The sequence below is a fragment of the Pseudonaja textilis genome, chromosome 2 (genome assembly GCF_049901715.1).
Source record: "Pseudonaja textilis isolate UNSWEBS1 chromosome 2, rPseTex1.2, whole genome shotgun sequence".
NCBI lineage: Eukaryota > Metazoa > Chordata > Lepidosauria > Squamata > Elapidae > Pseudonaja > Pseudonaja textilis.
Window position 1 is genome coordinate 162,696,304 of NC_141991.1, and position 17,670 is coordinate 162,713,973.

Sequence of the window (17,670 nt, forward strand, 5' to 3'; positions counted from 1 at the left end):
ATAATTACAATTTTGGAATATTTGCTTAGTTTTGTAGTACTTTTAAAGCTGTTGTTCATACACAAGAATGTAGGACACATAGTATCATTGGAACTTAGTAGGAAGTCATAGAAAGCTGTCTGGATAGTTCATGAATTTTTCTCTATCTTTCCTCAGATTAAAACACTAACAAAATTAGTGGTGATCAAAATGTTCACACACTTCAAAAATGTTCTACTGCACTTTCACATTCAGGACAGGTTATGTCAACCTAAATGCTTCTGGAAGATGTGCATCTTGCAAAGCCTGAACATAATAAGAACTTTCTTTCCCCAGGGGGCGGGGGAGGGGAACGGGCATCAAGCAATGCCTTTTAGGAAGCACGTCACTTTATTGCATAAAATGAAAAACAAATGCCAGGGTTGAAAACTGATCTCTCAGAATCCAAAATGCTGTCCTTCCTCTTTGGCAGGGATCCCAGCTGCTCCCAGTTTTTCATATAAATTGGGTCTTCTCCACCCCACAAGGTGGTTACTGAAGGAAAGCTCTGTCAGAAGATATGAGAGAGAACAAAAAAGCACAATCTTCCCCATATATGAACCATTCATCTATGAAAAGCCTGTTGTTCCTCATGTCTACCTTGTGCATTTGCTCCAGCCATTCCACAGTTTCCCGACTGCGTTTCTCTACGTTCCTGGATCCCAGACACCAGACTCACCTCCGATGGGACTATGATGATGAACTCACCATTATGAGTTTTGAGTTTCAAGCCCAGACAACTGGATGGGTGGCTTTTGGCTTTACCATTAATAAGGAGATTCCTGGAGCAGACTTTGTGATTGGTGGTGTTCTTCCTGATGGCAACATCTATTTCTCAGTAAGACTAAATCAAGAAGTGCCATTTCATTAGGGCCTTGGCTCAGTGCATGTAATTGAGGAGGGGAGAGGGATAATTTGCATTACAAATGAATTTAGAGATGATTGTTGACATGATAGCTGCAGTATCATTTATGAATTGCTAGGGCCAGGTTATATTTTCATTCTTACTGACTGGCATAGCAGAAAAAGAATATTTGACGGAGATGGTTGATTCAGAAATGCAAAATATAAACAAATAACACTCCGATGGCTTTTGCAGTTTGAGCTTGTTCAGTTTATATGGGAAGGCACAGAAAAAAATATTTTTGAGGCATAATTTGTGCTCTAAAAGCTATGCTCCCTAAAACATCAACAAACAAGGAAGAAAAAAAATACATCTTTCTTTAAAGGAGATAGTGAAATTTCTATAGTTTATTTTGTCTTGGGGATTTTTTCCTATTCAGAAACTACTAATTTTATTACCGAATCTTATGAAATGTCTGACAAAGTTTCAGAGCCAATTATTCTTTCTTGAGTTCCAGGATGATTTTTTTTCAAATTACAAGCTAATTTTTCCCCTTAAGCCTAACAACATAGTTGTGTTTGTAAAGTGTGTATACACACACATTTACATCAATGCAACTTAATCCCATATTTAATAACCAGATGCAGTATTTTAGTTCAATTATTCACATATATACATTCATGCATACATACACCTTCCTCCTACCTCCCTACAGCAATCCTGCAGCAAGATCAATGAGATATGAATATGATTGGGCCAAGGTGTCCAGGAAGGCTCATCCTGGTGATGGGGTCTCTTAACTGGATGGCCTCTTATCCAAATGATGGTCTCTTCCTCTATCCATGGCAACATATTTGTGACTTCTTCCTATTTCACCCAGGATTGGCATGGTGTGAACAAGGATACCATACTGGAGGATGAAAGGCAAGATTATGAGCTGCTGTCATTGACCCAGGATGCAAAATCCACTACCATGGCCTTCAGGCGACCATACCGGACATGCGATGAACATGACCTAGACATCACTGTAAGTAAAATAATGGGACCTGTTATTTATTTATTTATTTATGTTATTATTTTATTTTACTTTATTTTATTTTTCATCCCACATTTATCATCTTCATAAATAACCCAAAGCAGCAAACATACCTAATATTCCTTCTTCCTCCTCTTTTCAATCCTGTGAAGTAAGTTGGGTTGAGAGAAAGTGACTAGTCCAAAGTCATCCAACCAGCTTTCATGCCTCGGTTGGAACTAGAATTCAGAGTCTCTGGTTTCTGGTATAATGATAAATAATAGCACAAGCAAGAACATGGAGGCCAAAGACACAAAGAAATAAGCATTTGCTGCAGCAAAGTGTGAATTGCCTTCACTTATTGCACTTTGAGAAACTAAAATATTTTCCTTCCTTTTAAAGCCAAGGAGCATTTCAAGGGTTTGTTTGTGATTCAGATGTTAACTCATAAAGGTAATGAGTGCTAGAGCATAATACAAATAACGATAGAAACGTTTTATGCAGTGCTACCAAAATACAATAAAAAATTCAGTATAATAATCTTTAGATGTCCATTCAAAGTCTGAAAACACACTTAAAATGAAATATTGGCAGAGGGAAGGCAGCTGTTTTAAGACTCCATCTTGTAAATGCAGATAGTTGTTTTTTGAGATATAAAAGAATATGGATGGATTGTGTCTACAGGCACCGGTCTATGACAAATCACCAAAGCCAACTCACTATAACCAATTCACCATCACCAACATGCCATGGCCAACTTGCCACAGTCAACGCACAGCAGGAGAACGCACCATGGCCAACTCACCACATGACAACTCCCTGTGGGACAATAATCAAAGAAATGGTGGAATAGAATAATTAAAGAAAGGATGCAAAAGGAGTGAAAAAATGAAATGTGAATGACAAAAAATAATACTTTTTAAAATATTTCAAATAATTAAATCGAATTGTTAAATTGTCCCGTGGCGAGTTGGTCCATGGCAAGTTGGCCATAGTGGGTTGGCAGTGGAGAGATGGCTTGGTGAGTTGTCCCATCCCACATGCATCTTCACTCCATCTCTTTGCCACTTGCAGGGCAACTAAAAGAGCTCAAACCATGTCCCAATTACTGAACATCTGAGACATGACCACATCCCTCCCAAGCGAAACATGCACAGAGTTTCATAGTTGGATTGTTCCACTTCACCCATCTTTTGAGTGCTAGTGTTTAATTTAGGACAATTCTCTATTTCCATACTAGCCGAAAATCCTCTTCTGGTATAACTTTCCTTGTCAGAACTGAAGTGGGTAGAAAGCAGCAAGAATAATTCCCTTCCCCAAGGTAGATCAAAGACCCTTGAAGTCTCCCACAGACAATAATCCCAACCTCATTGAAGTTGTGAAGAGCTGTTGCTCCTCTCCCAGATTTCTCTTAGGAAAAGGCAAGTCTCGTACAATGGTGGATCATTTTCTACCAGGCCGCCGGTTTGCTGGGCGCCGCCATCTTGTTTCAACAGACATGATATTCTTCCGACTAAAATTGGAATTCCGGTTTTTGGGGGAATCAGCCCCGCCCCCCCTTTCCCCCCCTTTCTTCTCCTCCTTCCCCTCCCCTCAGAGGCCCCCTGAGTCAGGAGTTGCTACTGCCCGCCGCGGCTCCATGCAGCTCCAGTCCCGCGTTGCCTCGGGAAGGGAAAGGCAAAAAGGAAGAGCCGCGGCGGCAGTTTGCAAAGAGGATTGGTGAAGGCGAAGCAGTTTTGCAAACGATTCCTGGCCGACCAGATGTAAATAAATGGTTTTTTCCCGGGAAGCCCATTCTCACGAGTTTAAAAGTCTCATGTAATAATACGCCTTTCTCTCTCTCCCCCCACCACCCCAACGGGGCGCACTTCAACGACTCCTCAGGCTGCTCTTGCTCTTTCAAAAGTGTGAGGCGGGATTCAGTTGCAGGAAAAACCAAGCCAAGGAGTGGGGACACAAGCCACAACCACAAGGCTAGTGGCAGGCAGAGGGGGGGGGGGGGAGAAGACTATTATTCCTGTTATTCTCGTGCTGTGGGGATAGTGAGTGGGTGTTTGAGTGGGTGTTCTGTGTGTGGGCATGTGCGCGTGCTGATGCCGTGCGAGAGCTGCCTTTGGGGTTATAGAGCTGCTGCCTCTCGCCGAACTACCCGTGCCGGACACAAAAAAGTTCTCTGTGGGGAGGAAAGTGGGCCCATGTCACGCCCCGGGTCTCTTCTCCCTTCCCTCCCCCCCTAGCTGCCAGGTGCCTGAGCGATCAGCCCGGAGGAGCCCTGCCGCCTTTAGCCCGCAGCTTGGAAGATCTTATGCAGGGGGGCGAGGAAGAGCCTGAAAGCACCAGCTGAGGCTTCCGTGCAGGGAGTGGTTGCTGGGGAAGACCTGGAGGGGAGATGGGGGAGGAGAGGAAAGAGAGAAAGTGGGGTTTTTAGTTGAGGTTAGGGCGGGGAGCTGATCGGATGCTTAGTGGGTACTTAGGCAACCCCTGCACCCCTGGCTACTTTTCAGATTTTTTTTTCAGAGGGGAATATCATGCCTGTTTCGATCAGAAAGTGCTTCCAGGTGAGCTTTTCCAGTTGGAAAGTGGCGTTTGGGTCCTGAAGGAATTCTCGCGCCTTAGTTTCATCGAAGGGGGGGGGCCTTCAAACGAAGAGCCGTCCCGATGGCAGAAGAGATTAAGAAAGCACAAAAAAACACAAAAAAGGTACAAAAGAGGAGTTGAAGGTGGCGGGGAGAAGCGAGGAACAGCTGGCTGGCCGGTAGCTCGGCTCGCCTTGCCTTGTTATGCATGCTGATGCCGGTACCGGGCCTCGGATCATTTTATGATGCCGGTACCGGGCCGACGCACAAAAAAGGTTGGCGGCCACTGTTCTAAAGTTCTTAAGGATGAATGGGTTTAAGGATCAAAATAGTCCACATTAATTTAAATGTGCTGAGCTGCATTTTCATACTATCTAGCAAGCATTCCATTATGCATATCAAGTATCTCTTGGGCTCGAGATACATAATGGTATAACAAGTAAATGGTATAACAAGTGATATACAAAGAAAGAAAGAATTGAGGAATCAGTGTGGGCTTTAGAACAAGCTTTGCAAGGAACAGAAAATATTGAATATGCAATGGATATCAGCAGAACTTTTAGCTGAATTGCTTAATTCACTAATTAAAAGTTAAGCTGATTCTTCAGAGAATTATTAAACAAAGCTGGTTCTTACTCCAAGTTTGGGATGCTGCAAATATTAGAAATTAGAGAAAACTAGAGTGCCTTAATCTGACTCCTTTGGAATTAAAATTGACGCTCATTAAGTGTTTGTTTCAGAAACTGACCCCTGTTTCAGCAAATCCTCTACCCACAATAGTTCCGTTCTTTGCTTGATGACCAACTGCATTAATCTCCACAAAATATCAAGTCTAAATGTTGTTAGTATATCATCTGAACCAGGGTGGATGGTATTTCCTTTACTAATTCATCATAAATAAAGTTTTGGGAGAAGAAAGCTCAGAAAAGAATTTAATCATACAATTGGTAAAAACATTAGTATGGATTTGTGTTAAGATTTGCATAACTCCAGTAAGAGATAATCACAGTAGGAAAAAAAAAACAAGGTTCAAGACACTGAAGATTAGGAAGAAGAAGAATTATCTCTTTGTGGCTGCCAATAACCTAAATGCTTAGGGATATGATAGGACAGAGGAGACTTTCATTTGTGTCTACACAGGGTGATACACTACGCCTCATGGTTGCATTTGGCACAAATGACACTATTGACTTCTTCAAAGGAAAAATAATCCACAAGTCTATCTTCTTGATGTTGGCGACAACAGAAGAGGAACTGAATCAACCCAGTGTCTATCATGAATATGATTTGAAAATAAATGATGTAAGTATCTAAAATTAAAAATTCTTCTCATTCCATACACTTCAATGGTCCCCAGCAGATTGACATCTTTCATTCATTGGCTCTTCGCTCTGGTGACCACATAGAGCAATATAAATCTCTTTCAGGGTAAGAATAGGTGTTTACAATGTGCCTTGCCTTCCCTTTTCAGTATCCTGTTCCAGAGGAAGAGACCACCTACGCCTGTACCTTTCTCCCTTTACCCATTGTCAAGACAAAACATCATATTTATAAGGTAACTGGAAAATCAAGCAGGGTGCTCTGCTGGTGAGATTGACAATTATCCCAGTCTGTAAGAGCTTTTCACTTGCCGACATCTTCTTGCTCTGACATTGTCTTTTTTCTGTCCAGTTTGTGCCCATGATAACACCTCAGAATATAACATTAGTGCACCACATCATAGCCTATGCTTGTGGCAATGAAAGCGTGCTTCCCAGTGGAGTCAGTGACTGCTATGGACCTGATCCTGATTTTTCTCTGTGCTCTCAGATAATGGTTGGCTGGGCTGTAGGAGGAGGGGTAAGTGTACATTTTCCAAACCAGATTAAATGGTCCTTATTTCTCATTGAGTGTTTAACCCACTGTTGTTTGTAAACTTACTATATATCTGGAATAGTCTTGCAATTTTAAAGATTTTATTTCATAGCAACTTTTGGGAATGAGGGAGGAATTACTCAATATTTTGAATTGTCTAGTCCAGTGTGATTAGCATGGTTTCCTTATTGCAATTGTTGCCAAATTAAATCATACCATCTGGCTTTTGACATAAGGGAATGAGGTTTTCTGCCTTTTTATGCAGCTTTTCTTAACTATCTGAGTCAAGATTGTTGCAGTTTGTATGCCTTAAATCTCAACAACATCAAGATCCCAACATCCCAACTGATGCTACTTACTACAATCCTTGTGGCGCAGTGGTTAAAGTGCAGTAGTGCAGAGTAGGCAAAATCTGCTCACAACCTGGAGTTTGATCCTGGTGGGGCTCATCCTTCCAAAGTCAATGACATATTGGCAGCAATGTGAAATTAATGCTTTTACATTGTAAATTGCCAAGAGAATGCTATAAAGTGCTTGGGGTGGTATATAAGTCTAAGTGCTATTGTTATATTTTCCAGTATCAGTTTCATCACTTTTATATAGCTTTTTTCAAATAACAAAAGGTATTTTTCACCATTACAAGTTCTTAGAGAATCTCCCATCTTATCCTACAACCCTAATATATATATTTAAAAGCAAGTCCCACTGAGTCCATTGAGATTTTTCCCTTGATAAACACATCAGTCATTTTTGTTTGAAGGATTAAATATGTTCTCTCCCATCCGGCAAAAAATGTAGTGCTATGACTGTGAAGTGACACTCATTCTCTCCCCCTCCCCCCGCACCTCTCTCTCCCTCCCTCCCTCCCTCCCTCTCTCCCTCCGTCTCTCTCTCTCTCTCTCTCCTTCCATAAATAAGACCTACATGTTCCCAAATGAAACTGGATTCTCCATAGGGACACCAATTGATCCCCAATGGGTCCGACTAGAAATTCATTACAGCAATTTTGATTTAATTCCAGGTAAGTAAAAGTGCATGGGAAAAATTAGAGGCACAAATCCAAGACAGAATGGAAAGAAGTACATGTTATCAGGATTCAAAGATTCAAAGTCCAGATGAAAAGAAATGAATATCTGTAGGGTATGTTTCCTATATCTATAAGGGATAGACCAACTGAGCGAGAGAAACAAGACTCTACAAAGCTCTACAATTTTATTTGAGAAATATGTAATTTCTCAAATGGCAATCTTATCCAAGGTAAGATTGTATTGTGGGGAGGGGGAAGGAGGAGGACTGTTTAAGTGGGAGGAGACAGCACAGTCAGTTCAAAGATGACTAGATAAAACCATGAGAATTTTCTAGAGTTTCATCTAATCCAGCCACAATTTCAAAGCAAGGCATAAAAAAGAGTTTCTGTGCTGCTTATTCTGGGTCTCTGATACAATACTGAAATGAGTCCATTGGAGTTGGGCAGTTAATCAATTCAGATAAATAAAGGTATGTATAAATGTATGGTTCCTTAATGAATGGAACCCACAGATTTTAGGTGAGTGTTCAAATGCTGTTTGACTCAATTCTGTTATTTCTTCTTTTTTTTGAGGCTTAATTGATAACTCAGGTGTGAGAATCTTCTATACTTCTGAGCTTCGTCCATATGACATGGGGGTGCTACATACAGGAATTTTAACTTTTCCTGTCCATTTCATCCCGCCTCAGACAGAGTCTTTTATGTCTTATGGCTTTTGCAATACCAGTCATTTTCATGAGGTAAGCTTGCCAGCCTTTAACTCATCCCATCACAATCACCTCTAGTAATCTTTATTGCACTCTTAAGTTCAGTTGCTCATTCTTATCAAGCCAACAGTTGATAGGCTTCCGTCCTTCCTTCCTTCCTTCCTTCTTCTTTCCTGTTTGTTTGTTTTACCTTCAACTCTGTGTTAACTCATGGTGAAATCTTGGAGTAGTCCCTGCTGTTTTCTTGGCAAAATTTCAAAACTGTTCATCATGTCCATCTTGTTAGGACTGAGAATGACTGGCTCAAAGTCATTGAGCTGGTTTGTGCCTAATGCTGAACTAGAACTAATGTTTTCTGCACCAGCATCTTAAACATTACACCAAATTGGCTCTCAATATTAGGCCGCCTAAAACATTCCACAAGAGTCGCTCCCAAGCCCCTTGTCAGAAAACTAGTCTGAGGAAAGTGACCATCTGAGCAATGAAGTGGCGGATAGATAAAACTCCTTGCAAAGAATTGGTAAAATGGATATGCGTAATCCAAGTGTGTTCAGCAGATGAAGTGGGAAGATTTGATGTTGTCTTGGGTCAGTGTGATTCTGCTGGTTCCTAATTTGTTCCTAAGCAAAAGCTACTGGGACTGCTTATTGCTTGCTCTCACCATGGAAACATTGGAAAGAGATGGGAGAGGGAATACTTTTCCAAACGACAGGAAAGTAAAGCTGTTTGTTTCTTCTTCCTGTTTCCATCCACAGTCCCTAAGGCTATGCATAAGTTTTAAAAGAGATCAAGCCACTATTCTTGTGTCTCCTATAAAACATCCAGAATTGGCCCTTCAAGATAAAGTAGATGTGAAGATAAAAATGTCATCTTATAATTCTGTTGACTAATAACAGAACTGATGGATATAGAGGAACACATGAGTAAGGAAGTTTCCTCCTCCTGCTGTTTGAATTAAATTTCACCTCCTTCAAAGCTGTGTTTCATCCCAGATCCAGTCTAAAACTAGTTCACCTCTTTTCTTTTCCAGATCAATGGGAGTCCAGTGCAAGATATGCATATCTTTGGTTATTTACTCCATACCCACCTAGCTGGAAGGGGAGTGAGAGGTGTCCAATACCGGTAAGCAAACAACTTTCTAGGCCAGATGTAACAGCAAACACAATCCCCACCCCTCAACTAAAAATAATATGGGAATGGCTTAAAAGCAAAAACTGAAGAACTCTAACTTTCCATCTTTATGGCTGAGAGAGCAGTACATTTCTTGACAGTAAGCCAGTAGTCTTGTCAAGTATAAACACAAAAACCAAAATAGAGTCTTTATAAAAGCACTATTGTCCACATAACTCTAATGTTCTTGGCTGTGGTCAAATGTAAAGGGTAGGAAAGACAAAGTGGGCATGGGATCTAGCACCCAAGCCACCAAACGGGGCATGTTCACACAACCAATCAAAGAAAGCATTTGTAAAGGTACAGATTGCAGGTTGAGTGTTTCCTTGACCTGATCAGTCAAGAGTTGTTTCATTGGCAGCTGCCCTGTGCCTTTATTCCTTTAACCTTTCTTAACCTCATTCTTTAAAACCGAGATGAGGCCCTGATAGTAACTCTCTCACTTTTTCTGATCCAGAAACATTTGCCACCAATTTTCCCTTAAAAACTAGCTGGGATTCCTTGGCCTCATTCAGGTCCTACTCCTGCAGACAGTGACTCTCTTTTTCCCTCAATAGAGGACTGTGAGGGAACCAACCTGACACTGACCCATGCCCCAGAGAGCTCCCCATTGCCTTCTGGAACAGCCCAGATTACACCAAAGAGAACAGTCAATATGCTAACAAGAGAGGCTTTGTACTATATGCTGATGGAGCCAAGGCTAATGTGAAGATACAGCCATAAAATTAATTTCCCTAGCCCTATGAAGAAACTGATACATTGAAATTTGAGCTGCAGTGACCATGGAAACATTTGTCTGGGAATTATTAGATCACAGCTAACCTTCACCCCAAACAGAATCCTCTCTGCAACATGAACAATGTTCTGTCTCACTGATATTGTCTCTATCTACAGGAATGGAAAACAGTTGAGGATCATCTGTGAAGACAATCGATATGATTTCAATCTTCAGGAAACAAGAGACTTGAAGAAGTCTGTTATTCTCAAACCAGTATGTCATTCTAAGATATCTGTTGAGTTAGAGTTAGGCAATAAGCCCCTTATTATGGAGACCCCATATTCTCTCAGATTTGTCATGAAGTCAACTGCTTTGTTCACAGGGAGATGAATTCCTGGTGGAGTGCCACTATCAAAGTACAGATCGGACAGAGACAATCTTTGTAAGTCTTCTCTGAATACTTAGGATAGACAGAGTGCTGGATAGACAGTTTTTGAAAATAAAATATTGCTTTTCTTTTTTTTTTCTTCCTCTCAGGGAGGCCCAAGTACCCTGAATGAAATGTGCCTAATATTCCTTTTCTACTATCCTCGCAACAACATCTCCAACTGCTTGGGACTCCCAGACATTCAATATGTTGCCAATCAGCTTGGCCAAGAGGCAAATGAGTGAGTGCTTCTGGCTAGTTCCAAGGAACAAAGTTGCTTAGATGGCATAGTTGGAGAATGTGTAAGGAATGGCTTGCTACCAAAGCATCACAATGTCACAAAGCATCCTGGGCAAGTTGTCACCACTCCACTTACGGAATGCAGAATCCTCCAATTTTTCTGGTGCTTAATAGAACAACGGGATGCCAGCAGAGAAACCAGTCTGCACAGATCTGGAAGGGAAGCATTCTAAGGGAACATGTGTGGTTTGTGCAAATGATATATATCAATACAGGTGAATCTCTTTATAGCAAGAATATAAAGCCTGTATCATCAAGGTGGAGATATCAACTTGAACTATATTTAGCTAATTAAATCCAATTAAGACAAGTGTTTGTCCTATCCCCTGCCCAATTTTGTGTGTGTGTGTCCCCAGCATACTTTTAAATGTTTTGCAGAGGGTCTCCTTTAACTCACACATAGCACCAGATGCAACTTTGAGATTGAAAAACTTGTCCAGTACTGCTATGGGTTAAAAATAAGCATTCCAAATGTTCTGGTTGTAATTTGAATGGAGTCTGGCAGTAGGCTGAGCTGGAGACTGTATTTAATTACACACCCATTATTCACCTTGGTGTCTCATCTTGGTGCCTGTAGACAACTCCCTGTTTTATGATTTCACCCTGCAGCCCAACAGAAGGAATGATGGCCATGAGCTCTGTACAATGGGATAATGAAACCATCAAGAAAGCAGAGAAAGCTTGCAAAGAAGCACCTCAGATTGTTAGCATAAAAACCATTGATGTAAGTAGGCTTTAAATACTGGAGGAAATTACAATTGTTGAACTGGAAATGAAATGGGACAACTCGCCACAGTCAACTCATCACAGCCAATTCACCATGGGACAACTCGCCAAAGGACAATTCAACAATTTGATTTAATTATTTAAAATAATTTTAAAAGTAATTTTATTTTTTGCCATTCTCATTTCATTTTGTGCCTCCTTTTGCACCTTTCCTTTAATGATTTTATTCCATCATTTCTTTGATAGTAGTGTAACACTTATTCCGTAGTGAGTTGTCTTGCAGCAAGTTGACCATGACAAGTTGGTCATGATGAGTTGTCATAGACCAACTGGAAAAGCTAGAAATGGAACAATAGAGATCTAGTCTTGGATCTCCATGAGGTTTATACCTTCCAATCTCTCTTTATTCTGGACATGGTGTGAAGAATAGCAATAAATTAGGCAGCATCTTTCCAAATTTTATGCAACTGAAGCTGATATATTGTCAGTTTCAACTCCCACCAAAGGGATCACTGACAAAGGCTACCTGTAGCTCAAAACAAAAATAGACCACGTAATTGAAAAGCATTTATGGGCTTCTTTTTCCCATTCCTTTTCAGCCCAGTTGGTCCTTCATCCATTTTTCTCTTTGGATAGTCTTCTACACTTGAGTTTTTTTCAATTGTAAATAGCTAAATCAATGACATGTATGACCTTCTAGTTCCAAGTCTTCTTTTGATTTTGTTGGGTTCCAACCCATTTTCAACACATTTTTAGAAATAAATTCTTCTTAGTTCACTTCCTTGGAAAATTTATTTCATAGAAAGATGGTTATCTGCCAGAAAATTTATAAATATTTAGATAAGACATCACACTCTGTACATTTCCAGCATCACATTTCCCTAAAAATAAAAAAACTGGAATAAGCAGAGTATTGAAATAATCCCTTCTGCTAGTAGTTTTTATTTTAACATTTAAATTAGGTCTGTCTATTCTAATTTCAGCAAGAAAAAAATAATGACCTTGTCTTGCCGAAAGTCTGGGGCCCTTAACTAGAGGTCCTTTGACTAGAATGAAAAATATATTTTTTTTACTTTCAGTGGTCTCTAATTGAAATTTAGCTTGTCTTGTAGGTTTAGATTTAACAAACCGCAAACCTATATATTACTATTATTTGTTATTTTTTAAATAATTTGATAACTATATTTTAACATGATGGTTCCCTTTGTAACAAAATGTATTTATATTGTTATAACAAATAATATACATGTACATGTATATACATAAACATAATGTAATATAACAATATACATGTGTTTTATTATAAACTAGTTTTATGGACTTAAATACATTCTTCTGACCAAAGCATTGTAGGTTTCTTGAAGTTCTCAAAGAATCCATGGCTTAAGAATCCTTTCCTTAAGAAGATGGGCAAGGCCCAACAAGTAGATATTGTCTATCTTGAACAATTTCCTTCTTTGCTTGTAGGAGGTGATAGCAAATGAAACTGGTTTCATTCGTGATATTGAAGCTCCTGAACCACCACCCTGCAAGTTGAGTCCAAGAGACATGACTACAATACCTCCACCACAAGAGCACACCAAGTACAAAGCAATTCCAGATGTAGCTTCCAATTCCAGATGTTAGCCTGCTGTTCATAGGTTTGGGGTTTGTTTGGCTTCTCATCTCCCCACCCCCACCCCTGGTATGAGTTACGAGTTATACAAACCTTGCCAATTTGTAGTTCCAAGCCCAGTTGTGGAACTGCTGTTGTCCTTTACTTTTCTCTGTGGCTGGATGGCTGGGGGTCTACGCCCAACCACTTTCTTTATTGCTGCGTGTATAAAGTTCAAAGCTGAAACAAGCCAGCCAGCACTGGGGAGAGGTCCAAATATATCACCTGGAATTTAGAAAGGACCTATCCTTCTTTCCATTTTCAAGCCAATTCTGCCATATAGTTCTACCCAGGGAAGAAATGGGGCATCAGTCATGGGGTAAGCAGAGAATAAGCACCCAGGGCAAATATGGGCAACCAGTGAATTTTATAGCAGACTTCCTCGACCTGCTATCCTCCAAATATATCCTCTGGATTGGAATTCCCAGATTTCCCAGCCAGCATAGTCAAATTACTTGCTACTGGAAGGTTTGAATATATAGAAGACACCTGGATAAAAAGGAAAATCTTAAGTATTGCCTTGTGTTCGATCATGTGCCTGACACTGATTGCCAAGGAAGGCAAGCAAGAAGATTATCTTATGGTCTTATTGATCTAATGGTCTTATTGGAAGACCCTTAGAAAGGAGTTTGAGGTAACCCACAGTAATAATACCTACAGCTGAAACAAGAAACAATATGCTCAAGGAAGTGGAGCAATTAAGTTGGCCCCTGATTTCAGTAAAAATGAATTCATACATCAACCCAACACATTGTATATTTAAGTATATTGGAGAAAATGATTGATGGAAAGGCAATGGAACATTGAATCTGATAAAAATAGAACAGTTTTGGGTATTTTGATATGTGAAACAAAAGATTGGATTTGCCATTTACTCTATCATTAGCAACTCAATTTAATTTTGAAGATTCCACTAGAATAAAAAGGTGGAACAAACATATAATAAAAATAATATCTACAGTACTTAGTGTATTAAAAACAAAAGCATTTTTCCAAATTCTTTACAATAGGAATGAAATGACACAAGAGCATTTCTACTTTTTGTTAGAATAGCCAACATCCAATATATTAACAGTTGTAATGTTCAGATCTTTAATGATAATTTCTCATATTTTACTTTCATATTTTATGTAATTTTTATCATTCAAAAATTATAATATATTGGGATTTTTAAAAATATATATTTGGTATGAAAATGCTGATTAAAAATACAGATACCTGATTATGACAATCAAACATAAATTTTTATCTGATTCATGCAAATGTTTCTGTCTTCTTTAGTATACAGTACTTGCAAGTTGCCTTCCAAACCATTAGTTTGGAGGCAGAATCACTAGGGGGTAGACTAGGTCTGTGCTCCTTTGATAAAAATTAAAGACTTGTCTCTTGTTGGTTGAACCTTAAAGCTATCAGTCCCAGGGCCATCAAAAGGATTATTAAGTGCTGGAGCAAGACTAATATGGGACCTCTCAACTACACATTAAGTTAACATCTCCCCTCCCCTCTGCCTCCCCAATACCCTGGGAATTTCGCATTACTCCCTGTACTGATGTAACTCCTAACCAACTGAGAGGCTCGTTAAAAAGGATGTTGGGGGGGGCTGCCAGGGCAGCAAAGCAGTTTGGGAAGCATGGGGGTGGGGTGAGAAGTACAGAGAAGCAGCATTGGAGTCCGTGCAGCCCACATGTAGATGGTTTTTTTTCCGACTGGGAGAAGAATGGTTCACTCTAGTCCCGTGATGGCAAACCTATGGCATGCGTGCTACAGGTGGCATGCAAAGCCATTTATGTGGGCACGTGAGCCACAGGCAAACTTACCTCACTGTCCATGTGCGTGTCTCCCAGCTGCTTTTTGGCCTGTTTGAGGCCTTTTTCGGCCTGCCAGAGGCTTGAGGGAAGCTTCTGCAGCCCAAAAAATAGGCCTGTTTCTTCACTTCCGGTATTTCCAGAAATATGGGAAGTAACAAAACTTCCCTCAAGCCTCTGGCAGGACAAAAAAGGCCTCAAATGGACCAAAAAGCAGCTGGGAGGCGCAGTGCAGGTAAGGGGGAGGCAGGGAGGGGATTGCACGGGCATGTGCAGGGGATGCGGGGAGGCCACGCACATTGCCTTCTGGGTGCTGGCATGCGAGCCCGTGAGCATGCGAGCGTCAGCACAATTTTTGGCACAGGAGCCCAAAAAGGTTAGCTACCACTGCTCTAGAATAAAAGAAAAGTGACGCTTCCTTCACCACCACCCCTCCTCCTCCAGTTTATCCTCCTGCGTTTTAAAGCCACCTCTTGCTAGTTACCCTGTGGCACAGCTGGCATGCACAGATCCTTCGACTAAGCTAACAGTGGAGCCTCCTTCCTTTTGGCATGAAGGATTTCAACAGGATGAGAAATGGAACTTCATTCTTCAAGAACTGAGGAGAAGGGGAGAAAGAGAGAGGTGAAGGTGGACGGCGGGGCGATCATTGCTGCCACTGCTGAGCAGGAAGGACACGCCTTCCTTCCTTGCCGTTTGCCCTCCAATGAGTTGATTTGATCCAGCTTTGAAGTATTTTGCTGCAAGCCACCTTTACCACCCCCCACCCCCCCCTCCCAGGGGCATCCAGGTATCAGCGTTCCAGCACCCCTCCATTCCAATCAATAACTCCAAGATGGACATATTTCAAAGGTACCTTTATTAGGATAGTAACTGGCACATCTGTGGAATCCTGAATCTGAAAGTCTCGGGCTTCCTTGCAAAAGTCAAAACTCTAAATCTATTCCCCCTTAGCCATCACCACATCACATGGTCCAATCACCATCCGTCCTAAAGTAAGATTCCCATTTCATTATGCGCCACACTCAGCGACCTTGAACCAAACAAAAGAATTTTATTTTGTCTATAGATATACTCAAAATGAATTCCTCCCTCCCATTCTCTCAGGCTCAAGTGTGGCAGCATGGCAGCATAAAATCTCATTATGGCTTCCAAAGCTGACACCAGGTTGACACACTGTCCCGTTGTTTTTCTTTTTAAAAATTTGGTTTTGTAAAAATTTTTTAAAAAATTTCCCCTTCATGGACCCCCTTTGAGTTCCATGGGCTCCTGATCAATATACTGGCCGAACCCCACTTTCCTCAGGCCTGGCTGTCCCTTACCCCAATTTCTGCATGAAAATTGAGCTATACCTGTATGGACATGTAGACATACAGGTGTTTAATAATATAAATGTTCCTCAATTGTTTCATTACTCAAACAGCTACCAGTCCATCCAAATGGGAAGTGCTAAATTTTCTCCTGAATGATTCACTTTCTGTTGCCAGTACATCAATATATCTATATTTTCACTGCTTCTCTGCATCCATCCTTGATTTAGCATTACAACTGAGCACAAAATTTATGTTGCTAAGCAAAGCAGGTGTTAAGTGATTTTTGCCCCATTTTAGGACCTTTCTTGCCACAGTTTTTAAGGGAATCACTGCAATTGATAAGTTAGTAACAGAGATGTTGAGTGAGTCTAGTTTCCCCTTTGACTTTGCTTGTCTGGAGGTCGCAAAAGGGGAAATCACATGACCCCAGGACACTACAACAGTCAGAAGTACAAGTCAGTTGCCAAGAAACCAAGTTCTTTATATCTTTTCTCCTTCTAATTTCTCAACTGTCTTTTGTGGGTTATATTCAGTGGTGGGATTCAAAACATTTTATTACCAGTTCTGTGGGCATGGCTTGGTGGGCATGGCAGAGGAAGGAGACTGTAAAATCTCCAGTCAGAGGTGGTGTTTGCAGGTTCTCCAAACTACTCAAAATTTCTGCTACTGGTTCTCCAAAACTGGTCAGAACCTGCTGAATACCACCTCTGGTTATATTCGTCTTTTCCCACCATTTGTTGAGAGCCTTCTACTTTCACATCTTTATCTTTAAATATTCCCATCAACTTCTTATAATTTTTTGTCATCATTTCTAATATTTCTTCATAGAACTTTGTTATCTCTTGCTGGGTTATTTTGTAACCAATTAATATATCTCTATCCCAATATCTAGAAACTAAAAAAAAAAATCAATTGTTAATAAAAATTAATGCTAAAATTATTCCTCCAAGTCCCTAAATTTCTGATCTTTAAATGCTATAAATTTGTACTTTTCTGTCTTTATAATTTCCAATGTACCCCTTCCCAATTGTCCAGATTTTAAAGTCTTGTTTATCTGTTCTTCTCCTTTCTTCCACTTTTCAGTGTACATTTCCAATAAAGTTTTAATGTTTAATTTGATTCAAAAAACTCAGTAGATATTTCCCAGCATCCAAATCGCCTACTGATATAAAGTTAAGGTCAAGTATCTTTCCAAATGTCATTCACTTTCTCTCTTTTTACTTTCCTTTGGATTTTACACAAGAAGAGTAATCTTCTTCTTCCATTAGATGGCTCCCCTGCTCCCAAATCCAGCGTTCAACAAAGTGTAGAAAATTGAAAATAGCTGATTTGCATCCAGCCAGGGGTTAGAGATTAAATTTCAGAAAAGCAATTTCTCCCAATAATCACTTTTCACAATGTTATTCAGCTTTTCCAGGCTTTCTATGTTTTAAATCATCCTTTAGGTTTTTCTTTTACTTTTATGTCTTTAATCTTTGATCTTCCTCTTTAATTTTTAATCTTTAAACTTTCTCCA

At 40.2% G+C, this 17,670-nt stretch overlaps 1 protein-coding gene across 1 annotated transcript; it reads left to right on the forward strand.

Moving 5' to 3' along the window:
- The first annotated feature begins 476 nt into the window (after nucleotides 1-476).
- On the forward strand, nucleotides 477-14,296 carry LOC113449588 (putative DBH-like monooxygenase protein 2). Its single transcript, XM_026720672.2, has 13 exons — nucleotides 477-856; nucleotides 1,743-1,889; nucleotides 5,594-5,755; nucleotides 5,925-6,008; nucleotides 6,125-6,292; nucleotides 7,226-7,328; nucleotides 7,908-8,074; nucleotides 9,072-9,163; nucleotides 10,106-10,202; nucleotides 10,312-10,371; nucleotides 10,467-10,597; nucleotides 11,266-11,380; nucleotides 12,850-14,296. The coding sequence occupies exons 1-13, from the start codon at nucleotides 539-541 to the stop codon at nucleotides 13,006-13,008; spliced, it is 1,803 nt and encodes a 600-aa protein (XP_026576457.2). The 5' UTR covers nucleotides 477-538; the 3' UTR covers nucleotides 13,009-14,296.
- The last annotated feature ends 3,374 nt before the right edge of the window (nucleotides 14,297-17,670 follow it).